Source organism: Polyodon spathula, chromosome 7, assembly GCF_017654505.1.
Source record: "Polyodon spathula isolate WHYD16114869_AA chromosome 7, ASM1765450v1, whole genome shotgun sequence".
NCBI classification, from domain to species: Eukaryota; Metazoa; Chordata; class Actinopteri; order Acipenseriformes; family Polyodontidae; genus Polyodon; species Polyodon spathula.
The window spans coordinates 35,211,849-35,231,068 of record NC_054540.1 but is presented as its reverse complement, the minus strand read 5'-3'; the positions used below and the strand labels follow the sequence as shown (position 1 = coordinate 35,231,068).

Below are 19,220 nucleotides of genomic sequence, written 5' to 3'. Positions count from 1 at the left end.
TGCGGGCTTGCCCAGAGCTGTGTTGTCCTCCGACGCTGTAGCTCTGAGATGGCTGCATGGTGGGACTGCAGTGTGAAAAGAAGTGATCGACTGACGGCACACCTTTCTGAGGTCAGTACAGGGGTGGTAGCGGCAAACCTAAAAGTAATTGGCTATTCTAATTTGGGAGAAAAAACAAAACAATTTGCAACATGGGGGGAAATGAGAGCCACAACCTTACCTTGTTATAACCGAAACTGCACTAAAAGGTCACGTTATAACAGGGTAGCACTGTCTGTGTGTGTGTGTGTGTGATGGCAAAGACCACAAAGGGGCCAGTAAAATTAAAAAAAAAAAAAAAAAAAAAAAAAAACTACTCTTTCTAGAAAGGTTTCAGCAGCCCTGCTCCTCCAGTGCCATTGTCTCATTGATGAAATGCTCCCATTGCTTCTGCCAGAGTGCTGTCGCCTTTGCCTTCAGCTCTGCAGACAAGGCGCTGAACCTGTGCAACAAGGGGAAGGATAGTGTTCATGATATGCCAGACGTGCCTGTGTTAGTTTACTGCGCAGCAAGGGAACAAAGGAGGTTCCACTGTTAACGTAACATAATTCAGCAGGTTTATGAAGCAAAATTTGTTAATTCTGTAGAGTGATGCAAAACATTTAACACAGCTGTAGATTGTATTCATCTCCCCTCAATTCTGCTCTCCTGGTTATCTATGCATGTTTTTCTATAGTGGTCCAGCCCTTGTGTGTTCAGTTTGTGTAAACATGTACAGCCTTTAATAAGTCTGGCTAGTTGCCATAAGATGTTTGATGCTGTACCTTTACATTGGTGCAGAATGCAATTAATACCCCAGCCCCTGCAGCTGGGAGAGGTGAAAATAACCCCAGTGAGACTTCTGCTTTATTGGTGGGCACTGTTGCGCAAGACTGGCTTCGCTACCAGACTAATCTGACTGGGACCTGTTGACTACTGATCCAAACTCCCAGTGGAGCCTATGGTGATCTCATCCCCTCCAGATGTGCCTTTGCCAATGAGGTGCAAAGAGAACTGGTGCACCCAGATGTTTTCATGTTACCTCTTCAAACACACAAGACCAACTGCCAACAACTTTTGAAATAATTTTACAAAATAAATAAATAAATAGCCTTACCTGATGGAATTGGTCGCCAGCTGTTTGAGAGTCCTCAGGTCTGACTTCATCCCTCCAATCCCCATGAAGGCCTCGTAGAAATCATAGGACAGGCCTTTGGCGCCGAAGATGGCTGGGTCATCTGAGCTGATAACCATGGGGTAGCCTTCAGCCATCAGAGTGGAGGCTGGGTGGTTCCGCAGGTCTGAAACCAGCTGCATGACCTGGGAGAGAGAGGGATAGGAAGAGGGGGGAGAGAAAAAGAAAAAGAGAGAGAAGGAGGGTGTCTCAGTGAAGCTGCAGAACTTGTTTTGGATAAACTCTAATCTTGGACTACCTTATGTTACTTAGGTAAGGAAATGCAAGGCTAGTGCTAACGTCTGTGAAACCAGCAACCATATATAGCTATGGTCAAGTTTTGCATCACCTAGAATTTTAGGATTGACACATAATAATAAAAACAAATTTAGATATTTTATTTAACATTGTGTAATGAAAGAAAGTACAAAATGATACTGCAAAAGTCTACCAGAAGCCATAATAGTAGTAAAGTATTTCATGTTAGATTTCGAAATATCACATTTTTCAATTTATTTTTGTTAAGTATATAGAAAACAACAACAACATGGTATATAACAAGACATTCTGCCATTCTAACTGTAATAGTAGTAAAGTATTTCATGTTAGATTTCGAAATATCACATTTTTCAATTTATTTTTGTTAAGTATATAGAAAACAACAACAACATGGTATATAACAAGACATTCTGCCATTCTAACTGTAATAGTAGTAAAGTATTTCATGATAGATTTCGAAATATCACATTTTTCAATTTATTTTTGTTAAGTATATAGAAAACAACAACAGCCTGATATATACCAAGACATTCTGCCATTCTAACTGGTCACCTAAAGATAAGAGCAAATCATTTTAAAGAAATGTTGATATTGTGTCCCAATAACATTAATTCACAGCTTAATTTACCTGATTATTTATGTAAGACTGGTTTTACTGGTTGGATGGTTCAGTATACCGGTTTTCGGTTTATGGTATTAATACCGTTCCTTTTATTCTAGAGCACAATTCCTTTATACAACAGTTAACGCATTTTTCAGCTGCAAGCACGCTTCTTCTAAATCAAGTGATGGTACTTGCAGCCTTAGCAAAGTGTCTGAGGAAGATCTTTTTGTGAACTGATACTGTATTTTGATAATGGTTTTGAAGGAAAATGTCAACGACACAGAATACACGCTTCAATTGCTGCATTCTGTTACCCAGAGCTTGCTGTGCCGGCTGCTTTTAGCTGTTGTCTTTCTGACGTCACACACAGCTTTTAGAGAAATGCCTTCTCCAAATCTTGCAGCACAGCATACATTTCAACGTCCTGTATTTACATTTGTCTGGATTATCAACAGCCAGTTTAATGTAACTGATTAACATTAACTATTGTAAAATTATACATCCCTTAAGAGATTTAGTACATTATGTTTGTTTAAATAATTGACTTATTTAATACAGCGCTGACAAGGCGGTTCACAGCTTCATTGTACAATGATAAAATGTCATTTGCCTCAGTTAACAAGGTGGCAGCAGTAGTTTTAGTGATTATTTGCATGTCACTCATGATCTTTGCATCGTCCCTTTGGTTCACAGCCGCAGCCAGCCTCCCGAAATAACATTTCAAAGCTGCGCTGGGCTGTGCAGAATCTGCACAGATTTCTGTGGGTGCTGAGTGACATCTACAGCACATCTCCGCGATTCTGTGCAGCACTGTAGAACTGCGGAATTCTGTGCTATAAGAACACAACCAATGTCTCAGTTAAAATTAGCACAGACACGCGACTAAAGATAGATAGCTTATTATCAAGGTAGTTTTGTTTAAACAAGTTATAACAGTATTCCAATTTTCTTAGGCCAGTGAAGAAATCTTTTTTATACAAACTCCACATGTAATAATCATTGGAAGCTTACTTGTGCAATGTCGTGACATGTAGCTAGAAATCCAGTAACAAGTTTTAGTATTAAAATACATTTTTTTTGCGCTACATATTTTATTTATCCAGTTGAAAAAATAAACAACTCTTATGCTCTTAAATAATAACCTGTGGTACATGTTTTGTGTTTTAAGAAATAAGACCTATCATTTCCCAATTCTATTTACCATCAGCTAAACAAAGTATTTATTTATTTATTTGCTTATTTATTTAATTTTATACGTTAAAATGTTTTAACAAACTACAGCACCATGTCATTTTGAGCAAACAGATCTTACTACTGTTGTAGTATAACGTTGAGAGTGTAAACTTTTTTTTTTTGTCTTTAGAAAAAAGAAACATACCAAGTTATTTGGCATAGTAAAATACCAAATGTTTAAATCATTCCATGAAAGGAAGTGTGAATTGTTGGTTATTTGTGAATTACAGTAATTAAGTGATTTACATTAGTCTTTCTTCAATTAAGCCTTTACTTTATAACTTGCATGATGTACTGTATACCGTGATATTAAGGTTAACACGGTATTTATTTATTTATTTTTTTTAACAGTTACCATACAGTGCAAATTTTATACCATCCCACCCCTATAAGGTAGAATTAGGTAGTCCTAAATAAATCACCAAAAATATACATTAATATTAAAACAACTACCAATATGACAAAAATATGGGATAAAAAGAGGAGTCCCATTGGACTGGCTAAGTTTGTCTCCAATACTTTACTGATCCACTAAACCTGGAGGTTGTACATCACCGTGCCACAAAATATTATTCTTTGCATTAACAAATTATTTGTCTGCATTTATCAAAAGACCCCACCAAATACAAAATACAACAACCACCTGCAGGAAAACATCATCACAATGGCAGACTGGCATTTTAAAACACTTTTGTCCATGGGAATAGTTCAAGCCACAATTCTACACAATCTTGATTTGAAGCCTTACAGCAAGTTGCTTGAAAGGTTTGCAGACAGTTGTCTAGTGTCACATGTGCTTTAGGGTGGGGCATCCAGCTCCTCTGCGGACCCCAGTGTGCTGCGAGAGCTACAGTTACCTGGTTTGAGATGGGGCAGATCTCCACTGGGACCTCGGTTTTCCTGGCCAGCTCCCTGGCAGCGGGGTGATGCACCAGAGCGTAGCCGTGCCCAATGCGGGAGGTGTTCAACACAAGAGCATCAAGCACATTCTCATCCACATCCAAGCCCTTCCAGTCTGCCGGAAAACACAATTAGTATTTTCAAATGTCTTGTAGGCTTTGTTTTTTTTAATAACAGCCGTTTAAAAGTGTAATTGGCAATTCTGTACTGTTATGCCACTTTATACACAGAATGCAGAGATCAGCGTTGACAATAAAAATGGAAATATGGAAAATGTTAGATTTAAAGATACAAAACACACACCAATCTTCTTATTGTCCTGCCTTAGATATAAATGGCACATTCCTTTTATTAAAAAAAAAAAAAAAAAAAAGTCATGCAATAACCTAAACCTAAATAACTTGTTACCTATAAACGTGGCTAATTGGGCTCATTTTAAATCTGTAACATGGACAACTGCTATACAACAGATTGTTTCCAACCCTGTGCTGGGTCTCAACAAATCAAACTGAGGGAAAACCTTATGAGATGGCTTCTCATATAAAAGTCAACGGTGAGGCAACAGCCCCACATTTCCTCCTCATCTTACTGGTCTCTCCTGCATGGAAGAAGTACATCAGGTTGATTCCCTTCAGAGCAGGGATGGAGAGTGGCTCTTTAAAGTACCAGAGAGGGTGACCCTCATCCTCCTGCCCCACCTGAAACAGACAGGGACAAGACAGGCTATCCCATCACAATCTCAAAGGACAGGATTGTTTACAGAGGTCAATAAAGCGACTCTTATTCACTGTCAGGGAAGTTGCACCAATTTACTTGCTGTTTAAGTCAAGCGTTTATTTTCAATATTATGGTATTATTATGTGTTTCTGAAATTGATACAGAGCAGTAGAGCAAGGGCAGAGGGTAGCAGCAGTGAAGCTGTAGTATAAAGGGTCTCCCCGTCTCAACTTGACCAACAGGGGTTACAGTAAATATTCACTGGACACTATCTGTGATGGAACTTTACTGAAAGAACCATAGAATACAGCTGACAATAATTTAAAGTGTACTGTCTCTATGCAGATTCAAAAGCTTTAGTGGGTTATGAGATGCTAGTAGTAGTAGGAGCCCTACTTTAATAATCTAAAGAAAATAAGTCATCTGTATCTCATTAAGTTTCTAATTTATGAAAGCCCTTACAATGAATTTATAATTTTATCAGCATTTCCTCTGCCGCCATTTAGGCAATAAAAATAAGTCAATTTGACCATTGTCTCACTGCACATGCTTTTTGCATCAATTTCTGTTGAACTACAGTTTGATGACAGCTGGTTTTCATATGAGTGCTTTCATGTAAACCCAACAAGTGTCAAGAACTGCGTCCTACCAGGTCGAATCCCGCCATGATGTCAGGGAATTTCTCTTTTAAATGCAAGGCTACGTCAATAGCCTCTTTGATTTTAGAAACATCTTGATTCCTGTAATAAGCAAACAAAATCTCATTTTAAATCACTCACAACATATACTTCAATACTGGTTTCGCTATTAACACTACAAAAAACAAAGGCATGAATAAAATGTAGTCCACGGCTAACCACCGGAATTTAAAAAGCAGCACTCCAGAGGAGCGAAGCATTAAAATAAAATAGCATGTATAAAAAAGAATGTCGACTAGGAGGCACTGCAGACTGCTAAAACAACCAGTATTGTCTTTTTAGAGGTGAAAACGTATGTGGGGGGAATCAGTGATGACCACAGAAGCCGATCACTGATAAATAACACTGGCTTGGACAGAAATCACTGGAACGGCTACATTTCTAGACAGAGTAATCCAACCTGACCACGTACCTGTGTGTTGTGAAGATGAACTGAGCGCCCAAGAAATCAGGATGAGCTGCAACAAACTGCTTGGCAACGTCCCGATAGGCAGCCATGGACCAATCCTTATCATGAGTCGTGCCGTCCAGTTCGTACACCTGTGAACAAGAGCCTGGTATTAGTCGGGCTGTTTTTCTTGAACTGCCTGGAATAATTTCAGCGTGTGTTGTGTAATATTTTTTTATATAAAATCAATTAGACCTGACGAGCCTGCATGTGTCAGGCTCGTCAGGTCTAATTGATTTTATCTGTTGAAAGGCTAAATGTTCAACAGATAGTAAGTAATGAGCATGACATACTAACTGGTGGACAGCAGATATTGAGGGTGATGTAAGGATATGTACAAAGCGATTTGTGGGTGCAAAATCCCCATAATGCTGTCGTAAATTGCATTTAGCAGCCGTAAAGTCTGATTTTACCAACCGCTAAAAATGTGGTTTATGTAAAGAATGGTGTTCACCTAGCATTCTGCACCAGCTATCAAATTTGCACTTTGTCATCCATTACAATTATATGGAAATACACTTAAATAAATAATAAAAAAAAAAAACATTGGATTGGGCGGGATCTGCATACTAAGCGGGTGCAAATATTCTAATGTGATGTAAGGATTTTGCCTTGCACTTGGGCAATTGCTGACCCTCCAAAAACTTTACACCTCTTCTTACAAGGCACAAACCATCGTAGAAGCGAGTAACTAAGAGCTGTATAAAGGGCCAATACATATAATTTCCTAAGGATACTCGCATAACTCTCAGCTCCTCAGAAAACTTTTTTTTTTTTCCATGGACTTTGCGGCCCTTCCGCCGACATCTTTTTTTTTTTTTTACTTTGTATTTTCGTGCTCCACAAATGTCGTACAGCTACTACTGCTCTCTGTACTTCTAAATCTTCAAGTGCGGACGCTCAATAGGCCAATGCGCTCATTGAGACCCTCATTATATGTGTGTTGAATAGTTTGCATTACTCTTGAGCTTACATAGGCAACAATGCAAAATAATTGCCTGGCCGCCAGGCAATTTGGGTTTTGCAGCCGCAATTATTTTCATTGCGCCTATATTTACATCACCCCCATTAAATGGTAAACCACTTGGATGCCAGTGAATGTACCAGGTATGTCCTCCTGAAGCAATGCAAACAGATAAAAATGTAATTATTTCCTTTGAAGTAACCTGGAGTTTTTAAAGTAACTTGTAAGAGGAATGGGTATTCACTTGCATGTGTAAAAGTTCCAGTGTGGGTCCCGGTGAAATGCTGGGTGATGCACACTTTGTGGCTCGATTGAACTGAAGAAAGAATAATAAACAAAAGCGAAAAGAGAAAGTAAAAATAAAACACAAGCTTATTATTTTGTTCTCTTATTCTTTCATGTTTATATTCTTCTCTCTTCTTCTTTCTTTGAGCCTGCATGTTCACTGCAAGGGCATTTTCGTCACTTGTGTTCTGAAAATCGACACCTTCCCCTCAAAATGGGCTTCCCCAGTAGTGCAGATTGATAGACTAATCTGAAAAATAGCGTTTCCCATCAAAATGCCGCAAGATGATGCTTTTGCCAAAAAAAATTGTAGGCGTCACAAAAACAAAAATTAAGTCAACATGCATAGTTTGTGCAAGTAGCTCACAATTCTAGGTAGCACTGATTTTCAGAACGGCTGTTGTGCAGTTGAAAGTCAATTTTATAATTCTGAATAAAGTGCTTGTTCGTTTTGTGGAAACAATGGCATTGAGTAAAAGTAGGTGGCTACTAGGGTCAGGAAGTTTGGCCACCCCTGTAATAGAGGTATGTATCGTTTATATAGTGATACAAGACCAAAAGACACAACACAGCTCATTGTAGTTGTGTTTTTATAGTTGGTATGAATACATGCTCTCCCCACTTCATTTAAATTTTTGTCTTAACAAAAGAGCCCTTCACTTGATCTTATTTACATGATCCTACAAGTAGCCCATCAGGACCGTCACGTGTACTATGATAATTATCGTATCGTGACCCATATATTCCAATATGAACTGCACCCAATTCAACTGTTAACATTCTCTACTGTCAGTTCAACTGTTACGCCCCCTACTTTTGAATGTAAACACACTACTTTATATCAGTGAAAAGCAGTTCTGAGAGAGAGAGATGGATTAAAACAATAACAGAATTTACTGACTAGCATAAACCAACATGAAATAATAAATCAATTAACCCGTGAGCCTTAAAGTAAAGGAAGTAATGGGGTTCCAGAAAATGTACAGTTACACATCCCCACATGGTGCTACAGCTGTTTAAATAACTAGCTGTCACTTTTCTTTTCACTGTTAACATCCTGCACATTTTTTAAACTTATAACTTTAAACTCACTTTCAAAGCTCTTTCCAAAATGGCTGCTCTAGTGCACTGAGGTTTGAGGTCTGACCTCTAAATCACTGCAGGAAGAGTGATTTAAAGAATTTTCTGTTCCATACCACGGATCACGGATCGTTATTGCTGCGTTAACTGTTTTACAATGTGGCCAATAATCCTTACACTATCAGTGTACTAGAGCTGCCACTTTGAATAGAGCTTTGAAAGTTATAAAAGTAGAAAAAGTTGTCAGGATGTTACTAAAGAAAAGAAATATTACAGGTATGTTATTGAAACAGTTGTAGCAACACGTGCTGATGTATAACGTTATATTTTTCGAAACCCTGCTACTAATAAATATCACCGTGTAACAAATTTTTTTTTTTTTGGTTCCTGGGTAGTAAGTGTTATTTCCTAATTGCTTATGCCTCAAAAGTATAGAAAATGGCTACTATTCCCCACAAACTTTGCTTTTGTGACCAGGACAGTGATATTTTGAAATGTACCTATTTTCCAGAACATTCCAGATAGATTCAGTGCTGAGTAAACTTGGAGTAACTTCTAGAACTTTCCAGTAATATAAATAGTAGTATAAATACAGGGGCCTTAAGCCCACCAGTTCAGTTTAGTTCCAGCTGCCTAAGTGGATACATATCTGCATTTTTCTGAGATGGCATCAAGAGGCTGCAATGGTGGCATTCCTGATGGGTCTCCAAGGCGGTTTTACCAAGTTTCCCTGCTATCTTTGCCTTTGGGACAGCAGGGACACCAAGGCGCACTACCACAGGCGGGACTGGCCACAGCGGACAGAGTTCTCTGTGGGGAGGAACAACATCAAGTGGGAGCCACTGGTGGACCCCCAGAAGGTGCTGACGCCACCACTGCACATCAAATTGGGCCTTATGAAACAATTTGTCAGAGCTCTAGATAAGGAGTTGGCAGCCTTCAAGTACCTTCAAGACTTCTTCCCTAAGCTGTCTGAGGCAAAGGTCAAAGCCGGTGTCTTCGTCGGACCACAGATAAAGAAGATCCTGGAGTGCAATGAATTCCCCAAGAAGCTCACTAGTAAGGAGAAAGCAGCTTGGAACAGCTTTGTCGCAGTGGTTCAGGACTTCCTGGGCAATCACAAGGCCGAAAACTATGTGGAGCTGGCTGAGACTCTGGTGAAGAAATACGGCACAATGGGCTGTAGGATAGGATAGGCATTTTCTATACTTTTGAGGCATAAGCAATTAGGAAATAACACTTACTACCCATGAACAAAAATTGTGTTACATAGTGTATTTAGTGGGTGGCAGTAAAAGTGTTAAGAAGCGAGCATACCGGTGGCAGAATCACCCTGAGCTCGATGTACATGACGTTATCCTGGTAGAACTCCAGGAGAGCCTGGTAGAAGTAGGCTTTGAACACTGGGGCATAGGAGATAAGGCCCGAGGCTACTCCAAACAGCTCCTCAAACTTGCGCCAGATGGAATCCTGGGAAGGATAGGTAGCCTCTGGGTCCTCTGTGAAGAGGGTGAGGTTTCTGATTAAACTGCAGGGTCACAGAGAGGAGAAATAACCATCAGTGTAACACACTCTTCAGCCAAGCAGACATCTAATACTGTACATGGACCACGTGTGTGAGACCACTGGACACCACCCCAGGGTTTTTTTATGATGGGGGCTTTTGAGAGATTATGGCCCACGCGTCTATAGCATTATTATACCAGAAAATGCGTTCAATCTGATGGAACTACTCTAATGAAAGTGCTGGTGTGTTGAGAATACAAATTTATTTCATAAACCGTGAGACTGCTGAATTTTCAGTTTTACTGATTTTAGCTTACTTTATGATTTTGTTTATAAATGTTTATTTTCTTCAAACTTATGGATTAGGAATCACCTTAATTACTCTAGAAGGCTGAACAAATCCTAGTCGTAAGCATCATTGCAGATCAATTCCACCAAACAATGCTGCACTTTTGCCCTGATAGTGCTGGCAGTAATGCATCCTCCACCATGTCAGAAGTGAGGGAATGGTTTGAGAAGCATGACAGACCTCTTCCATGGCCAGTACAATCCTGGTTCTAAATCCTATTGAGCATGCCTGGGATAAACTTGAACAATGCATTCATCATTACAGTCCTTATTTCCTGTCTACCTCTAATCATAATGGTAGTGGCTCCTCTCACAGTCTTTGTTGACTTACATGTATGAATGATACACAAACAATGCCAAGGGAACCATTCAACATGACGAGATGGCACACTTAATATATACATTGATAATATAATGGAATTGAAAGGTGTTTATGTGCTTCAGAAAACCTACCTGTTATCAAATTCGTTGACGTTGCTGATTTTTTTCCTTAGGGTCTCGAGTAGAAGCCAGTCGGAACAGTTTGGCAGTCTGGTCTGGGGGTCTTTCGCAAAAAAGTGAAATCTCACCGAATTCTTGGTGGTAAAACAGATATAGCAGTGTGAAACGTAGCTTGCGTTTCTGATCAACCAGTCAACCCTCAGAATACTATAGTCGTGAATATGCAAGGCAGCTCCTTCAAAAAATCAACACAACACGCTAGTATTAGTGTACTTTTCATTACCCCATAACAAACTCATAGCAAAGTGTAATAAAGCACAATAAAAGCATGATTAAACACAGGTCAGCTCTGTATAGCAGAGAGGCACTTACTGCATCTTGACTTTGTTACCTCTCAGTTGCTGGTCTATCACAAGCAGATTCCAAGAGAACTGCTTTCAAATATTGACAGAATAGAGAAATGAATAAATGCGAAAAGCATCCGTGTCAATATCTGTGATGTCTTTATAAAGCATGTTATCATCTCTCCTATGTGATTGTGAGCCTGTAGTGCAGTGAGATGCAGATACACTGCCTGTTAATACAAAAGTTTATCACCATAACTTAACATCCAAATGATTTACATGTAGAAATGTGGGGCATGACTACTACTAACTTGGGAGAAGAGATAAAAACATGATTTAAGGGAATCGTGATTATTGTGAATATTTTTCAATAATTTAAAAAGTCATCATCATCCAGCCCTACTATCACTGTGACCAATTATTTAGCAGGTGAAAACTGCTGCAGGTGTGTCATTTATAAGAAGTAGGTATCTTTGTGATGTGGTTCTTTATTGCCCCACTGACCCCTCTCCAGAACCCTGGCTTGTAAAACAATCTCACCTTTGGGCATTCTCTGTATGAGCTTGAAGACCGGGCTCTGTTCAATGAGCTTGCGGGCCCTGAAGAAGTGCATTGCTGGAGGGAATTTCCCAGAGCGCTGCCAGGCTTCCAGCTCCTGCTCCATCAGGCTGCGGAGCAGGCTGCTCACCTGCACCTCTGTCCCGGTCAGCAGCAGGCTCCCCCCAGTGCGCTGAGACTCCTCATGCTGCATGAGTTGTTCCCTCAGGGAGGTGGGAGCGCTGTGACACAAACAGAGCAAGCAGACAGACAGCGTGGCCATGGTGGCTCTTACAGGCTGGAGCTCAGCTGACATCCCTCTGAAACGAGAGAGAAAACCACATTGGCCAAAAGCGCTCTTATAAAAGTTTACCACTATACATTTTCATGGCAATTGTGCAGTTATCCCATGTTTTTAAGATGGCTGAACTATTTTTTACCACATGCTTTATCATGGGTTCCCCTGCTTATAATATGCTTTACCTCTGTGGTCTTTACAATGTCTTCTCTACATATTACACTTTGCAGTGCTGTTACTATGGTGAACTGTTATAAGTAAAACAAGTAAAACATTAAATTAGTTTTAAAGGAAAACTGAAATAGGTTGTGGTTTAAAGAACGCCCTTACCGGGTTTCAACACAACTGGATAAGCCGTTCTGAGACATAAGCTCCTTTCACACTGGCATGATCTACCCGGGTCTGAACCCGGTGTCACATGGGTCGGGTACGCAATTTTACACTGCTTTTAATAAGGCAGGTTGACCTGGGTGACAGACGCAAGTGCACAATGCACATATCAATGCCCCGGAAGCAGCTTGTTACAGATGCAGAATAAACAGAAACGTTTGTTATTGTGTCGGCTCACGAATGGCTATCAAGCGTTTTGTCTTGATCAACCAGGGTCAAAGCGTGTCAACCCACATCTTGAGATGGGTCACTTGGACCTGTGTTAACTCGGGTTCGACCCAGGTATGTGGTTTCACACTATGCGGGACTGTGACTCAGTTAGCCAGGACCCGGGTAAACGTGCCAGTGTGAAAGGGGCTATTGACTATCGTATAGGATGCTGAACACTGCAAGCTGACATCCACTCTACCAGAGGTCAGGGGGCTTTCTGGCTGTTTTTTTGGATGGAAATCAGCCTGTATCTTACACAGCCTCTTATTGTTTTGTTGTAATATATTAGTTAAATAAAAGTAATTACATAGTATAGATAATTTAATGTGTGGTCATATCTATCCAATACAGACTTTGATATAGGCCACCTGACAAAAATATGTGAAGATGGCAGCATCACACCACTACTTATTACATGTCAAAATGTAATGCCGATATACAGACAGACAAGTGCCTCCATATATCCCTTGATTTGGATACTTTTAATAAACTGTGCTAAAGTATGTCCTAATGACCATTTTTCACAATACCTAATTTATGTAAAGAGTGTTCTGCCAGTAATTTTGTTTTTTTATCTCAATCAGACATGCGGTTCTATACAAATAAGATAAAATGTAATTAGACAGCCATGCATTTGTAATGACAGGCTGTTAAGTATATCCTATCTTACCTAGATCTTTAAACAGTAAACCGCAACTTGTGGAATGTCGTTACCAAGTACCATCACCACGTATCCGTTCTTCTGAATCACGTAAAACAATAAAGTGAATGCTGGACTCTACTGCCCCGTGTTCACAGACGATAATGCCCTTAGCATTTAGCCTGAATGTTTTTCTCTGTGCTGTGACAAACAACAACCTGGTAAACATCGTCGACAAGGTCTTAGTTTATAGTACACTTCCTGTAAAAGTAAAGAAAGAAAAAAAGGCTGGCATTGTATTGAAAAAATAATAATAATAACAACATACGAAAATAATAATTGGTTGCAGTTCAATCAAACGCTGGTTATTTGGTACCTGCGTTTGTTAGTTACCTGTGAATATTCAGGGTCATGTTAACATCCAAACGGTTGCTCCTCCTCTGTGTTTACGGAATGAGAACCCAGATCTTGCACTTCACTGTCTTTCCTTTCAGCCACAAAATACGTCACATCCCTCCAGTGTAGGGTGACCTGACATCCCGGTTTTCAGTTCCTGGTGTCCTGACCAGCGGTCAGATAAGCTGCGTACCTGCCGTTTTTACGCATTAAAAAGTCCGAAATACCCAGTAAATTTTAATGTAATGCGTAAAAATATGAATAGCAATTTTGCTGCACAGTTTGTATGCCTCCTCTAAAACTTCCACTAACAACTACATCTCCCAGAATACAATGTCCTCCGTTACTAGGAAAGAGTGCGTTGTTAAAATTCACCGCTGAGTCAGAAGTGACATCACTTGGTGCTGATCGGTGCGGGGAATTTAACAACAGCTTGGTGAATCGCTGATAATAGAACGGTTGCTGCTGCGGCATGCAAGGCTGTGGTTGACCTTTGCGAGCTGAAAGCTTATTGGGACGAATATATGAATACATATTAATGGATATGCTTTCAAATACAGTTCGCTGAGATTTCACAACCTTGTAACATATTTGTTTGAAGTATAAAAGGGCAAATAACGTACACGATTTTTTAAAATCGTGTACGTTATTTGCCCTTTTATACTTCAAAATAAAGTATGTTACAAGGTTGTGAAATGTCAGCGAACTGTATTTGAAAGTATATCCATAATAGGTAATTCATATATTCGTCCCACACACACACACACAAATATTATATATATATATATAATATATATATATATATATATATATATATATATATATATATATATATATATATATATATATATATATATATATATATATATATATATATATATATATATATATATATGTATATATGTTATCGCAAATACAAACAAACATGAAATTAACAATAACAAAAATATACAGATGTCTAAGGTATAGGCCAAATACTATCATCATCACACACAGTGTCTATAGAAAGTCTACACCCCCTTTCAAATTTTTTTTTCTTTTTTTTTTCATGTATCTACACATCCTACCCCACAACCTCCACATGAAAAAAATATTCTAGAAAGTTGTATAAAATTAATTAAAAATAAAAACTGAAATAGCTTGGTTGGATAAGTGTCCAACCCCTTTGTAATAGCAATCCTAAATTAGCTCAGGTGTAACCAATCACCTTCAAAATCACACATCAAGTTAAATGGCCTCCACCTGTGTTAAATTGTAGTGATTCACATGATTTCAGGATAAATTCAGCAGTTCCTGTAGGTTCCCTGTGCTGGGTAGTGCATTTTAAAGCAAAGACTCAACCATGAGCACCAAGGAGCTTTCAAAAGAACTCCAGGACAAAGTTGTTGAAAGGCACATATGAGAGGATGGTTATAAAAAAAATATCAAAGGAGACTGATTAGAGAGGTTACCAAGAGGCCAATGGCAACTTTGCAAGAGTTACAGGCTTTTATGGCCAAGACTGGTCAAAGTAAGCATGTGACAACAATATCTCAAGCACTCCACCAATCTGGCCTGTATGGTAGGGTGGCAAGAAGGAAGCCATTACTCAAGAAAGCCCACCTTGAATCCCGTTTGAAGTATGCAAAAAAAAACACTCAGGAGATTCTCTAGCCATGTGGCAAAAAGTTTTGTGTTCTGACGAAACTAAAATGGAATTTTTTGGCCTAAATGCAAAGTGTTATGTTTGGAGCAAACCCAACACAGCGCATCACCCAAAGAACATCATCCCTACTGTGAAGCATGGTGGTGGCAGCATCATGTTATGGGGACGTTTCTCATCGACAGGGACTGGGGCACTTGTCAGGACAGAAGGGAAAATGAATGGAGCAAAGTACAGAGAAGTCCTTGAGGAAAACCTGCTGCCCTCTGCAAGAAAGCTGAAACTGGGACGGAAGTTCACCTTTCAGCATGACAACGACCCAAAGCACACAGCCAAAGCTACACTTGAGTAGCTAAGGAACAAAAAGGTAAATGTACTTGAGTGGCCCAGTCAGAGCCCTGACCTAAATCCAATCGAAAATGTGGACTTGGAAGATTGCTGTCCAGGAGTATGGTATGTAGATAAGTGGAAAAAATCCTAATTTAAATGTATGAAACTCTGAGGCACTGATGCAACAAAATGTGAAAAAAGTTCAAGGGGGTGTACACTTTCTACAGGCACTGTGTGTATATATGTATATATATATATATATATATATGTGTGTGTGTGTGTGTGTGTGTGTGTGTGTGTGGGGCCTATGCAATTAACAAGAAAATACTATAATATGACTTAATATGATGTGCTTCTGGAATTATTTAAAGTTTGATTTCACTGTCTCTTAATAAATTCAGTATGTATTGAACATTTCACCAGCCTAATTCTTTGTGTTTACAATTAGGAAAACAGGAACTTGAGCCCTCATACTAAATATTTTTTTCCTAGAGGGATTAGGGGCAATTCTAAAGTTTTTTTGCATTCATCTAGAGGTTCTTTTGGGGAGGACCTGGCAACACTGTTGTGCGTTCAGTAATGCAGACTACAGGAACAAAAAGGCAGTGCAATGTTAAAGAACCCACACATTCAGACAACTGGAGCGTGAAGAAATCAGGACAAGTAAGGCACCTTATTAAATAAAATAATTGTACTCAGTATCTGCTGACATTCATTAGTCTGTCTTTCATCAGATGTTGATGTCTTGGCTGATTTATGTGTGCTTTACCTTTCTACTGCATTTATAAAAATGTAAACTTTGATTTGCTGTGCTTCTACACACAGATTAAATGCTACTCTAAATACAACCGATTGTGTCGGGTATAAATTGAACTGTTAATTAAAGTGGAGTGGTACCACCACAGTTAAAGTTGAGTAGGCTTTATTATTAAATACCAATTTTTGCACTTTAATAACTTTGACCCCATTAAATGGACTGGCATGACATTTTGCATGGATGGTCCTGTAGGATAAATGTCTCTTGACTTAGTCAAATTCGTTCCAGTCAGATGTGCAATTTTTCAGACCTTTTATTATTTTTTTAAGAGGCCTAGCGCCAAATGATTTAGCATGGAATGTTTATGGTAAGATGGGGATGGCCCAAAGATGGTGTTTTTACTGGTCATACAAAAATATTAATATTTGGTGTTTAAAAAAAAAAAAAAAACACTGCATTTATAGTAAATTTCTGTAAGTGTAAAATGGTGAAACATCAGGCTACTCTCAGATCTGTAGTTCTGCAGGAGTATTAAAAATGCATGCTCTCAGAGTTCACAGCACACAGCTTTTCAGGAAGTTTGGTGTAGAAATGTCCTACATCTCCCAGTTTATAAAGCACAGATATAATCATTGTGAAATAATTAATTTAATCTTTTAAATTTGACAGCAGATAGTATATGTTTTTTTTTTTTTTTTTTTTTTTACAACAAGAAACTAGGATTTTTGTAAATACTGGTGGTGTTTTTCTTGAAAATCAGATTACTCTAGCTAAAGTGCATTTACAAAAACTATAACTACATCATGCATTAATAAGAGGGGCTCTTTTGTACTTGTTTATTATTCTATGGGCCTGCAAGCAACTTAAAGCATTCTTTCTTTCACAAAGGGCAACATACACAAAGGTACATACATTTGTATTCATGTTGTACTTTCTGTACCTTTATCAAAGTTATTACTTGTGAATTGCATTTAAATCATCTAATTCTAAATGCATTTGCTTGAAGCAGTGTATTAAAACAAATTGCTTACAGTGTGTATGCCCAACTGAATAATGTTTCTTGCTTTGTTTTATGTGGGATGGCGCAAGGGCTCTGGTGCCTCACATACATATATGTGATGACAATCTAATACAAAAAAAAATAATTTTATTAAATCCTCGCCAAACTCAAATAGGCACCAATAACCAGAGCAAAATGACCCACTTTTGAGATAATTGAAACAAACGCTAAATAGTAGCTATGCATGCCACGTGGATTGCTTTGCATATCAAGCAAAAGCGACGGTTTAGATTGTAACAAAAGCATTGCCTTCGTCTGAGTCGTCAAAACTGCTGGATTCTAATCTTTCCTCCGAATAATCCATTTCGTTCGCTTTGGATCTCTGAATAGAGGATTTCCTTGCCTTCTTTTTTATTACTAGTAATTTTTGCATTGTTTGCTTCTGTGCCTGAAAGGCTTTGCTTTTTTGTTCCTGCTAAAATGTATTTAGAAATATATAAATACATTAGGTATTAAAAACGTAAAATTAGACACTTACCATTGATTTTTTCATTGTGGAGATTTTCTTCGATTTCTTCATCATGGTTAACCTTGGGAACATGGATTCATTTTCCAGTGGAAAATGTGCTTCTTTAAATCATTCTCATCATCTGGAAAGGTGTATTAAATATAAACAGTTGCATTTAAACAAAAACGAGGTAACAGGTAGTAAGTTATGCCAATTTTAAAAAGCAAAATTGTAGCTTTTTAAGATCAATATACTTTAAAAAGAACCTTGAGTATGGCAGGCCTTTCTATGTAAAAAACACCTTGGTAAATCTGATTATCTTGGGGCAATGCGTTCTTCATATAGAAATGACAGCAGTAATGAGCCAGGACATATACGTAGGTGTCGTCATTTCACTGCTTAATACAAGTGTGTAAATCGCATTGCTCCAAACCATTAATTGGTTCCCCTATACGAGTCTATTACGAAGCATGTCGATTTAGCCTCTATTTGTTAAAGTGTCGGTGTTCATAAATGTGTTAGCCTTTTCTGGAGAAGCGGTGTGGCATTCTATGGGCCACAGAATGCTACAATCCCTACTGGATAAATTATCTTAAGTGAATACAAGGCACACTATAAAATTAAAGTAACATGATACAATAACATACTTAAATGTTTTTTTTTTTTTCTTTCAATGAAGAATTATTATTAGTTTTGGTTTAACATATCTTTTCAAAGTTTCTCGAAACCGCTGGCTCCCTCTTGTCTCTGTGCACGCGACAGGTACAGCTATAACGTTTGAACCACTGCGCGAGAAGTCTTAACGTTTCCAGCTCTGTTTATCTTCACTAAATCTGGAAGGTAAGTTATTTTTCCTCTATATAATGGTATTTAAAAAATAATACAACTTTGCCAAAGATTAGTGTGAAAATGGTAATTTTACTGTTTTGCCATTTAGGATGTTGTCTTTTGTAAGATACATCGAAGATGATGTACATGATGTCGTACCTGCATCGTTTATTCGAGACTTTAAACCTAAGACGAGTAATGGTTTTGACAAGATTTTTATTTATTTATTTTACCAGATTTATTGGACTGAAAGCGAGCAAAATCTTTCAGAGCATAAGCATAAACAACATCGGGTAACTTCTAATAACTATTATAAGCCCAAATTATATTACTGTCAGGAAGGACGTTCACTTTAGGTTCTAAAGTGTGTAAAATGCATTGCCCCAAAACATTTTTTATTTTTTCAAAGATATAAGTGTGCACGCATATAAAAAGCATATGAAATCACCTTTGGAATACATTATTTTGAAATACAGGAATTACACCTTTGTTGACGTCATTTTAATACTTAATAGCATAATTTGCATTGCTCCAAACTTGTATTTTTTCGACGAGACATTTGTCTATGCTGTACAAAAGTGATCAATTATGGTGGGGCAACTTGGCAAGACGCTTATTATTGATAAAACAGACATTTAAAAACTG

The 19,220-nt window shown here is 38.4% G+C and overlaps 1 protein-coding gene across 3 annotated transcripts; it reads right to left on the bottom strand.

Moving 5' to 3' along the window:
- Positions 1-8: 8 nt before the first annotated feature.
- Positions 9-13,622, bottom strand: LOC121318587 (adenosine deaminase 2-like). 3 transcript variants are annotated; one of them, XM_041255424.1, is made up of 12 exons: positions 13,508-13,615; positions 13,145-13,375; positions 11,580-11,896; positions 10,708-10,930; positions 9,718-9,928; positions 7,280-7,351; positions 6,036-6,163; positions 5,575-5,665; positions 4,798-4,906; positions 4,166-4,323; positions 1,136-1,338; positions 9-481 (listed from the first exon to the last, which is right to left on the bottom strand). In XM_041255424.1, exons 3-12 carry the CDS (start codon positions 11,890-11,892, stop codon positions 373-375), a joined length of 1,617 nt encoding a protein of 538 aa, XP_041111358.1. In that variant the 5' UTR covers positions 11,893-11,896; positions 13,145-13,375; positions 13,508-13,615; the 3' UTR covers positions 9-372. The 3 variants fall into 3 exon arrangements, with proteins under 3 accessions (XP_041111358.1, XP_041111357.1, XP_041111359.1); XM_041255423.1 differs by lacking the exon at positions 13,145-13,375 and having other exon boundaries at positions 13,508-13,622; XM_041255425.1 differs by lacking the exons at positions 7,280-7,351; positions 13,145-13,375 and having other exon boundaries at positions 13,508-13,621.
- Between the last annotated feature and the right edge of the window lie 5,598 nt (positions 13,623-19,220).

Excerpts from the sequence above, each read along its gene's own strand:
- LOC121318587 (XM_041255423.1), bottom strand. The coding sequence starts at position 13,527 with ATGACCCTGAATATTCACAG. Across the intron at positions 4,324-4,797 it reads CTTCCATGCAGGAGAGACCA|ACTGGAAGGGCTTGGATGTG; the intron begins GTAAGATGAGGA and ends GTTTTCCGGCAG. Across the intron at positions 482-1,135 it reads CTGGCGACCAATTCCATCAG|GTTCAGCGCCTTGTCTGCAG; the intron begins GTAAGGCTATTT and ends CTTGTTGCACAG.